This window comes from Zingiber officinale, chromosome 1A, assembly GCF_018446385.1.
Source record: "Zingiber officinale cultivar Zhangliang chromosome 1A, Zo_v1.1, whole genome shotgun sequence".
In the NCBI taxonomy this organism is placed as follows: domain Eukaryota; kingdom Viridiplantae; phylum Streptophyta; class Magnoliopsida; order Zingiberales; family Zingiberaceae; genus Zingiber; species Zingiber officinale.
The window spans coordinates 162,674,997-162,685,712 of record NC_055987.1 but is presented as its reverse complement, the minus strand read 5'-3'; the positions used below and the strand labels follow the sequence as shown (position 1 = coordinate 162,685,712).

The following is a 10,716-nucleotide window of genomic DNA, read 5'->3' as shown; positions in this document are numbered from 1 at the left end:
TGGAGGCGCCTCCAATACCATCCAAGGCGCCTCCAGGCCTCTGAGTCAACCGCGGGGATCACTGCTGAACTCGTCGCACCTTATCAGTTTGAAGGTGCCTCCATGGCCATCCAAGGCGCCTTCAATCCCTGGTCCAAGGTGCCTTCAGTCCCGTTGAAGGCGCCTCCAGTTCCTCTAGACAACTGGCTTCGGCTTGCACCCGAGGCGCCTCCAAGCTCCATGGAGACGCCTCGGACACTGTTCATCCGAGGTATAAGTTGCTTCTTTGTTTCTGCAAAATGTATTAGTCTCAAACACATACCCTGCAAAACAAAGTTAGCACAGAATAGGTATACTAGATGAAATATTGACAGTCAACAAACTGTCCGGGTCTGACTTCGGATTTCTAACCGGAAACCCTAGGTCGACCCGACGCCTATTGTTCCCTCTGCGGGGAATGCGTCCTCACCTATTCCATTTAGGAGAGTTACCTAATGCAGTCCGGTCCTCCAGACCGACTAGACTTTCTGCCTAGGGTTACCACCCCTTAGGACCTAGGGTTACCGCCCCCTAGGGTTTTTCTCCACCTAGGGTTACCATCCCCTAGGACCTAAGGTTACCCCCCTCTTAGGATTTTCCTCCACCTAGGGTTACCGTCCCCTAGGACCTAAGGTTACCGCCCCTTAGGATTTTCCTTCACCTAGGGTTACCGCCCCTGAGGGTTTTCTACCACCTAGGGTTACCACCCCCTAAAACCTAGGGTTACCACCCTCTAGGGTTTTTCACCTGCCTAACCGCAGTTAGGATTTTCCTGCAACCTCATTTAAGCACATTAGATAACAAGGAACCTTAACTTTGAATCCCTTTGTCATTATCAAAACTTAGGTTCGATCGTCGGATGCTTCTTGCAACAACAATCTTCCCCTTTTTGATTATGGCAACAAAGGTTCAAAGTTAAGTAAAACAAGATGCACAATATCAAGATAAGCAACCTATAACCAGTGCACGCATGATTTAAGCTAAAAACATCGTGTATAAGGCTCCCCCTTAATGAGAGCTCTGTTTTTCTTATCACTTAATTCAAATTAGTATACTTAATTTGAATTTGTCATACACTTAATTTGAATTTGTCCTACTCTCCCCCTTTGCCATATATCAAAAAAACTTTTGTAGAAAGAAGGGGACAAGTTGAAAGTTCTAAGTTTTTAAAACCAATAAATTACGTTTTCAACCAAGCAATATTTCTAGTAGATTTTACTTTAAAATTACCTTAGTTTTGAAGAACTTAGCCAAAATATGGGCAAAGGTAGGTTAAATTTTAAAACGACTTTTGAAAGTAGTAGGCTAAGTTTGTAATAGAGAATTTTTTGAAAGGCTTTGTTGAAGAAATATTTCATAAAAAAAAATTTTAAAGCCTTTAAAATCTTTAATTTTGAATATCCTTTATTAGTTTAAAAGCTCTTTAAAAAATTGGGTTAACTGGAGACCTTAATTTTTGAAATAAAGTTCAAAGAGTGTGTTGATCTGACTTAGTTATTCTTGATCAAGGTTATAGAAGTCAGAAAAGCAAATTTTTAAGAGGTTTGAAAATCCTTAAAGGCAAGGGAGGAGCAGTAAGGTTAAAACCCTAATGTCCAAGCATGAGTTTGAAAATTAATCAATTACCTTTAGCAGGGTATCAGAGCCTTAAAGTGCAAGCTGAGTTAATTTGAAATTTTAATATCCTTAACCAACTGTCTAACCTTTAGCTACTGGCTAAATACCTAGAGGGCACCAGTTTTCACTTGGTTAGTCAAGTTAAGTTAGTAATCCAATTAGATTTGACTAGGGTTGGATCATTTAACTTGATTAATGTAGAGTTAGTTTTTAACGCCCAGACTCACTATGATGCACAGATATAAGCATTCTGGAGTCCAAGTTGTACCCTATGCATCTCACGCCGTTCTAAGTTTCTTTCAAACACAAACAAGTTATGCCTAGTGTGTTTGTGAGATGCTCTGGCTGAAGCTAGGGGAGCATGATATCTAATGGGAAGATTCTAGGCTAAGTCCAAATTTTGAAAGACTAATAAGATTGGGATTTTGAAAATATTATTTTTCCTAGAATTTTAAAAGATAAATTTAAGATTAGGCAATTAAAAAAAAATTAAATTTAGATGTAGGAAAGTTGTTTGAAATTGAAGATCTATTTTACCACACTTAGCAAGCAAAATAGAAGACCATAAAGGACTGGTATGCAAAAATAAGCAGAGTAACTAACTTCTTCTAAGCATAAGTATAACTAGACGAGGAAATGAAAGTGTCTATGTCCAACATCCAAGCACTACAAGAAAAATCCTCATAGACATCGGTGGAACAACAACAGTTTTAAGCAAAAACCGATGTCTTTAAGTATTTTACACCGATTTTTTCAAAAACCGGTGTCTATGAGCGCAGATTTCTGCTCATAGACATCGGTTTTTTAGCCGATGTCTATGAGCGCATTTTTTTTGTTAATAGATACCGGTTTTAACAGCGATTTTTAAAACCCAATGTTAATGAACCAAAAAAATAATTTAATTTTTCCATCAGCCAAAATTTACAACACTTTACAAAGTTCCCTCCAAACCTAAACCAATATCGCGCCCCTTCTCTCACCCTAAACCTAAACCTAAACCTCCGCGTTCCAGGCGGAGATCAACCAGTTGTTGAGTCTCATCATCAACACCTTCTACTCCAACAAGGAGATCTTCCTGCGCAAGCTGATTAGCAACGCCTCGGATGTGAGACATCGCTGCTTTCCATGTTGCTGCTCCCGTTTTTTTCCCGTGTCGTCGTTGCTGAAGCAAATCGTGTGACTGCAGGCACTCGATAAGATCCGGTTCGAGGGTCTCACCGACAAGAGCAAGCTGGACGCCCAGCCGGAGCTCTTCATCCGCCTCGTGCCTGACAAGGCGAACAAGACGCTTTCCATCATCGACAGCGGCATCGGCATGACCAAAGCTGGTAATTTCTCTTCTCCGTACCTTGTCGGGATGGCGTCGCCGTCCCGACGAACGCTCAAGGTAATGTAGTCCGAGAAATGCCCTAATTTTTGGCTCCTCACACTTACGATCACTTTTCCTGGCAGCCCGTAGGCGGCATTAGCCCCGTGATGTTCGGAGCGCAGCTGTCGGCAGAAGAGGCGGAGAGCTTGAGCAAGAGGTAGGGAATGGCTTATATAGTGACGTCTGTTCTTTCTTCTTCTTATTTTCTTGTTAAGGTTTATTTCTGATCTTGTTTTCGCCTCTCACTCGGTTTGATTTGAGTTCCATGGTGAGAAAATTGTCGTTTTGTTTTCCTCTCATTATCGACTTCCTTGATATGACGAGAAGAAACAAACTTACAAATTGCCCCGTTATCGTTTTGATCTGCGTTTCACTCACTCGGTTTCATCGTGTTGATCTACGTTTGATCTTCGATTTCTCTGTGATTTTTCTGGTAAGAACCCTAATCTGCTCATGGTTTGTTTGATCTGCGATTTCTCTAGTAAGAATCCTATAATCTGTTAGTGGTTGATCTGCGATTTCTCTGGTAAGAAGCCTATAATCTGTTAGTGGTTGATTTGCATTTCTTTGTGTAATCTGTTCGTGGTTGATCTGTGATTTTTCCGGTAAGAACCCTAATCTGGTTTCATCGTGTTGATCTGTTATTTCTCCACTTGATCTGCGATTCGTGAGCTCACCGTGGTTTATCTGCGATTTCTTAGCGATTTTTTGGGTAAGAACCCTAATCTTTTCGTGGTTTCATCGTGTTAATCTGTGTTTGATCTGCGATTTCTGTGATTTCTCTGGTAAGAACCCTCATCTATTCGTGGTTGATCTGCTATTTCTCTTCGTGATCTGCGACTTCTCTGGTAAGATCTGCGTTTTCTCTGTGTGATTTGCGATTTCTCTGTAAGAATCTAATCTGTTCGTGGTTGATCTTCGATTTCTCTGCGTGATCTTCAATTTATCTACACGATCTGTGATTTCTCTGGTAAGATCCCTAATCTGTTCAAGTTTCATTGTGTGCGATTTCTCTGCGTGATCTGCGATTTCTCTGGTAAGAACCCTAATATGTTTGTGGTTGATCTGCGTTTGATCTGTGATTGCTCTGGTAATAACCCTAATCTGTTCGTGGTTTCATCGTATTGATCTGTGTTTGATCTGCGATTTCTCTGCGTGATCTTCGATTTATCTGGTAAGAACCCTAATCTGTTCGTGGTTTATCTGCGTTTGATCTGCGATTTCTCTCTGTGATATGTGATTTCTCTGGTAAGAACCCTAATCTGTTCGTGGTTGGTCTGCGATTTCTCTGCGCGATCTGTGATTCTCTGGTAAGAACCCTAATCTCTTCGTGATTTCATTGTGTTGATCTGCCATTTCTCTGCGTCATCTGCTATTTCTCTGTTCGTGCACCTTTTGTTATTTGTAAAATAATGGATTCAGAGATCTTGTTTATTTTATTATAGAAACAAGCAATGGGTTGGTGTACACATTGTAATGAGGAATGCGCCGCCATATATCGGGATCCTGACGATAATCATTTGTAAGTTTGTTTTGTATATATTCGTTTGTTTTGATCTTGATATGACTCGAGTTCTGCACATATCTTCAAGATTGTTACTCTGCCTTGTGTGTATCATCATTATCATATGTTCTGCACATGTTGTGTTTGTCAAAATTTCACACTCGTCGGTAACTTTGATTTGTTCTTCAATTAAATCGGATGGATTGTTCATTTAGTCGATGGATTCTTCCCCTTTTTGCCTCATTGGAGTGCTAAGGCTCGTAATGTTGTTTTGCGACATGGGCATTTAGGATTTATGCTCTCATGTTATGATGCTGAAGTTAGCTACGATGGCCGCACTGACACTTTTCTGGCAAGGTATGCGGACAATTGCTCTCATTTTAATTCAAAATATGTTCTCCTTTTGATGAAAAGTTAAGTTGTGTCTGTCAAAGTTATCACACTGGCTTCATATAACATGGTGTGCGTTATTCATTCTTCTCGACTTGTAGATATCCACCACATGGAAGAAGAACTGTGGTCATAGAAGAAGTTGACCAAAATATATATATACTCTATGATCGTATGTATAAGAGACTTTCTTTAATGTATATGAAAATGCATATTATAAACGTTACAATCTTTGTTCAAATTAGTGACTCTTTTACATTCTCAAAAAGACTCTTTCAGGCACAAGGAAGAAGAAGAGCTTCTGAATCTTTGTTTCTTCCAGGTTCAGACAGCTATGGAATCAGCTTTGGTAACTGCTATGGCTTGCATCATGGGCGAGAAGGTGGCAATTCTCATCCGACGCAACAAGAACGTCAAGGAAATAACTGATATTGAAGAGAAGATAGAGAAGCTCAAGGAGTTGTTGCTGATTGTTAACATGGTGATCCAAGATGTCGAGTCCCGCCCTTTCACTTATGATGTGAAGATCTTGTCAAGGAAGCTCAGGTACTTGGTCTACGATCTCGAGGATGTTGTGGATTACTATGACACTGAAGTCTTGCGCAAGCAGAGATTAAGAGCTTCTTTTAGGTCGGTGAATGATTTCTTCTCTTCTAATAACCAAATTTTGTTTAAGAGTAGGCTAGGCAGCATGATAAAAGCTGTAACAGATAGTCTGGATTCAATTTTACTGTAAAAGTCAAAGCTTTTGAATTTGTCACAAGGCAATTTTGTGATGGAAATTGACATTTAGATCAGTATAGGTTGATAAAACTTGATCAGTATAGGTTGATAAAACTTGAAAATCTGGATATTAGTAGTGATATAGTCTTGCATAAATCTCAATGGAGATATAGATCAGTATAGGTTTAGGGTTTAGATACTGTGTTTTTTCACCTTGTTTGTTCGTCTCAAGGAGTTGGAGCTTTTCCCAGAGGTCAAATCATTGGAGAAAATACGACTATTTCATGATGACCTCTGCCACAGTTATTCTGTGAGGGATCAACTTTTGAAGGTACATCTTCTCCTTTTCTTTTCTTGCTAACCAGTTGTTTTCTCTTATTCTAACTTGGTATTTCTTTAGTTAAAACGAGCTTATTGTCTTCCTAAAGGGTTCCTTATATGGAGGCATATAGCATCACTGACAAATTATATTTGATTTCATTTCCAATTTAATATGCTGAATGCCAATTAATTTGGATTAAATTATATGTTTTTTTTAGTCTTCGAAACCTTCACAAGAAGTTGATGTCATGAGAGATTATTGAGAAAAAGATTAATGATATAGGACAGGTGTCTAAAAGAAGCTTCTGGGATAATGATCCAGATGTTATTAGTGCGTTTGGATGCTTGTTAACCTGTGCAACTCCAATGAAGAAAATGTTACGAGTGGAATGCTTGCAGATTTCATATCTCGGGTTAGTGGTGAACTTTTTTAAAAAAAAAAAAATACCAATGACCTTCAAGTTGTTTTAGATCTTCTACAATATGACATTTGACACCTGCTATTTTCTAAAAGAAAATAATTACTACAGACTGGTATAGGTGATCCTTGTCATGCTGTCTTTCATTTGCCAACTATGTCTACTAAAAGCCACACCATGCATTTTGTTGGTTGATGTAGTTGGACTGATCTCTCTCTCTCTCCTGGTTGTCTATTTGCTGCTTTCCCCTGTTAGCATCATACAGTTCCATGCTATTAATTGCCCAATGACTTGATGTTGAACTTTGTGTAATTCCTGGAATATGCAGCTAAAGCTGAACTCTACAAGGAACTACAGAAGTCCAAATGCTTCAGTGAGAGGCGAATTGCTACAGTGAGTTCTTTGCAAACACACACTAACGGTTATCAGTGTATGAGCTTTTATCTATTATTGCCAATGAAGGACTAACACTCTAATCATGTACCCATAGAATTTGCAGTTCCTTTCTCACTGTATGTACAAGTGTTGTGCATTTGCAAATTTAATGAGGCTAGTGTCTGCAAACTTGAACAAACGTTCTGATAATTTATAAGCTTTATGTGTTTTTTTAGAAATGCCTTAAGGTACTTCTTAATGAATTTTCCCATATTGTCCAGGTACTTCTATAGATTCTTCCTCATTATATTTTTGTTTATCATGGCAACGTCCAAAAGTCTATGGCAACCTCTTCTGCTGAGGGTGGCCTCGATCCCATACTTGCCTACATTGCCGGAGTAGAGATCGAGCAGCTGCAGTGGTCTTCCTCCCAGCCCGACTGGGTTGCCATTGCCTACTCCACTAAGCTTCAGATTCTGAGAGTTAATGGAAAGCAAATGGATATTAGAGCAGTAAACAATGAACAATAAGATTTTGTTCAGAATTCAAGTCTATGAACCCAAATTATTCAGAATTCAAATTTCCATGCATGAAAGGTCACCCTTGGCATAAGGTAGCTGAACCTGTAATATAATGATGATCCTCCTAGTAATCCAAACAATAACACACCATGTCTACAACATGCAGTTTTTTGCAAATTTTGTACCCCCCGAGGCAATTGATCTTGTGTCAACACTATTTCAATACTCACCTAATTTGCGTCTTACAGCGGTAAGTATATGATACATCCAAATAAAAATAAAGTTTTTTTGTTTCACTTTCATAATGTCTTCTCTACATCTTGCTAGTTTCTATTTTGATCATTAATGGTTTTCCATTGGTATGTATTCCAAGTGACATAAACATGTTTGTCATCATTGATACAGTTGGAGGCCTGCTCTCATCCATTCTTTGATGAATTGAGAGATCCTGACACATGTTTGCTTAGTGGCAAACCTCTTCCTCCTTTATTCAACTTCACATTTAAAGGTAATGCCTTGTTCACCTTCCTGTCTAATCGTCGTCCGTCCGTCGATGGTCCTTTAAATGAGATTTAAACATGTTTGCAGAGCTTGAAAGCGCTTCTCCTGAACTAGTTCGACGCCTCCTACCCGAGCATTGAACTAAACTCGGGGTCAAGAAGTTTAGGTTGAGTTTGGTAGAGAGCTTCTTTTTCCAATTTTCCTGATGTGGTCAATGGTTGGAATTCAAGATGATAAACAAGAACCATTTCAGTTTTAAGGCTACAGTGTGTGCTTGAAGTGCAAGATTTTGCGGAGACTTGAAGAGACAGGGAAAGAGAAAGGATTCCTTCTGCAACAGACAATCTTGAATTATATCTGACACTACTGATGCCCATCTTATAATTGATCGGAGACATGAAGGGGCAGAGCAAGATAAAGGTTCCTTCTTCAGCAGTCAGTTTTCTGTTGCATTACCATTGACCATTTCTTGAACGTACGTAGCCTCGTTGTACAACCCCAACAAAATCTTATTGTTCATTGTATTGTTATAAGAAGAATATTTATGTAATTTATGAATATTTGTGTATTTTATGGATACTGTTGAATGAAGAATATTTGTGTAATTTGTGAATATTTGTGTATTTTTTTTGTTACTGTTTCAAAAATCAAATTTGTACTGTTAAAAAATACTGATATTACATCGGTTTTCCACCGTTGCAAAACCGGTGTTATTAACTAATATTACATCGATCGTATACCGCTGCCAAAACTGGTGTTATTAACATATAATATTACATCGGTTTTACACTGTTGATGAAACGGTGTCGTTAAGTGATACTACACCGGTTAATAACCGATTCGAACACCGGTGTCGTTAAGTGATACTACACCGCTTTTAAACCGATGTCTAAAATGACAGACTTTTTACATCGCCTTCATAGACATCGGTCGAAAATGTAATAGACACCGGTGGAAATCGATGTCTCTGAGAGTTTTTGTTGTAGTGAAGGTACAATGCATGAGATGAGAACGCCAAAAAGTAGGGTCATCAGCTGGAGGTGGTGCAAGGGGCTGCTCGGGAGCGGACTGTCCCTGGCGACGTATCTCACCCCGGAGAGAAGTGAATCCGATAGCTATCTCGGATCGTAGGGATTGGAGGAAGCGATGGCTATCTAGAACAGCCCGTCGCGTCTGAATGGACTGAACCTCGAGACGAGCGAGTCTGTCCTCGACGGAAAGTGGTGTCGAAGTTGAAGGTCCGGCTGAAGTGGAAGGTAATGGATCTCCGAAAAACTCCTCGGCTAAGAAGTCGAGCCACTCAATGTCGGGCGGTGCATCCTTGACCTCTGGATCAATCGGAGCAGCGGCTGGCTGTGGTCAACCCTTCCAGGCTAGAATCCCCTCAGCGGTGACCTCTATACTGGCTAACCGAAGACTACGCTGCCCTAAATCGTCGTAAGATGTAAGCGGGAGGAGTGTCCCTATGGCTATGTCTATCCTGAAGGTCGAAAAGATCTGAGTTAAGATATGACAGTAGGGCATGTGGACTACTCCAGATGTGACTGTACTAGATGCATGTACAATGTTCTGGAACATATGCAGTGCAATATCTATATCTAAACGTTGACTCAGGGCATACAGAAAGAATGAGTGAGAGGATCGCATCTTCGGGACATCCCGAGATGTGATCGTCAAAATGCACGCTGTCAGAACTCTGTACATAACGTAGTTCTGAACCCTAAGAAGAGTGGACCTGAACTCAGTCAGGCCAAATGGTCTCTCCTCCCCGAAAAAATACATATAGATGGTGTCTAATGTGATATGTGAATAGGGATCACCAAATGATAGATCTCTACCCGGGTAGCATAGGAATGCACATGTAGACTCCCTAAGCTCTAAACTAGTGTGAATCAGGGAGGGAGTGAACTGGAAGTCTGTTCTACCAACTCTGGTGGAATACGTGCTATCATCAACCTTCTCGAGGTTGTGATAGATCTGTGCACACAAATCCTGGTTTACTGTATTGTTGCAGTGAACCAGTTTCCCTAACTGATAGTGTTCTATCATTTGGATTGCGGGGTGACAGAACTGGGCAAAAAATGACCTACCTACGTACCTAGGTTTAATAGATTCAAATGTAAATCTAGCAAAGTCTACCCTATGCCGCTTTGAGGGGAATCTAGGATCCGTAGATGGGGTCCTAGCCAGTGTAGGATCAGCATGTCGGCGTTTTCTGATTTATGCAACATATAACTAGAAAAAATGCAGACCACTAACATATAAGGACAATAGGATGATTTAAGGTGTACCTAGGAGGCATTGGAGGATGATTGAAGGAGTTTGGATGGGTTGAAGGCGCCTTAGAGGGGAGAAATCGTCGGATTTGGAGAGAAAATCGCGTGGAACTTGAGCTGTGAACGAACAGAAGGTGTTTTGTTCGTTTCTGAAATTCGGGGTTTAAGGCGCCTTAGACGATGTTGAAGGCGCCTTAAGTAGGTTGTTAGAGGCGCCTCGGAGAGCATCCGAGGCGCCTTTAGTTGAGGCGACGGGAGATTTCCTGTCGTGATTGAGGGCGCCTCCCTCGTGTGGGAGGCACCTCCGACGCGTGCCTATGTGTCTGACTTTTTTTTTGAATAAGTAATTATGTTAAAAAAAATTCGTTTTGAAAATAGTTAAGTAATTTTTAATTTTGAAAAATATTAAAATTAATTAAATTTGAGAAATATTAAAGTTAATTAAGTTAATCAAATTTTGAAAAATATTAAGTTAATTAAATTTTGAAAAATATTAAAGTTAATTAAATTTGAAAAAATATTTAAGTTAATTAAATTTTGAAAAATATTTAGTTAATTAAATTTTGAAAAATGTTTAAGTTAATTAAATTTTGAAAAATATTTAGTTAATTAAATTTTGAAAAATATTTAAGTTAATTACATTTTGAAAAATGTTTAAGTTAATTAAATTTTGAAAAATGTT

The 10,716-nt window shown here is 39.4% G+C and overlaps 1 protein-coding gene across 1 annotated transcript; it reads left to right on the top strand.

Moving 5' to 3' along the window:
* The first annotated feature begins 7,289 nt into the window (after positions 1 to 7,289).
* Positions 7,290 to 7,916, top strand: LOC122011940 (shaggy-related protein kinase kappa-like). Its single transcript, XM_042568383.1, has 4 exons — positions 7,290 to 7,349; positions 7,424 to 7,507; positions 7,663 to 7,765; positions 7,846 to 7,916. Exons 1-4 carry the CDS (start codon positions 7,290 to 7,292, stop codon positions 7,896 to 7,898), a joined length of 300 nt encoding a protein of 99 aa, XP_042424317.1. The 3' UTR covers positions 7,899 to 7,916.
* The last annotated feature ends 2,800 nt before the right edge of the window (positions 7,917 to 10,716 follow it).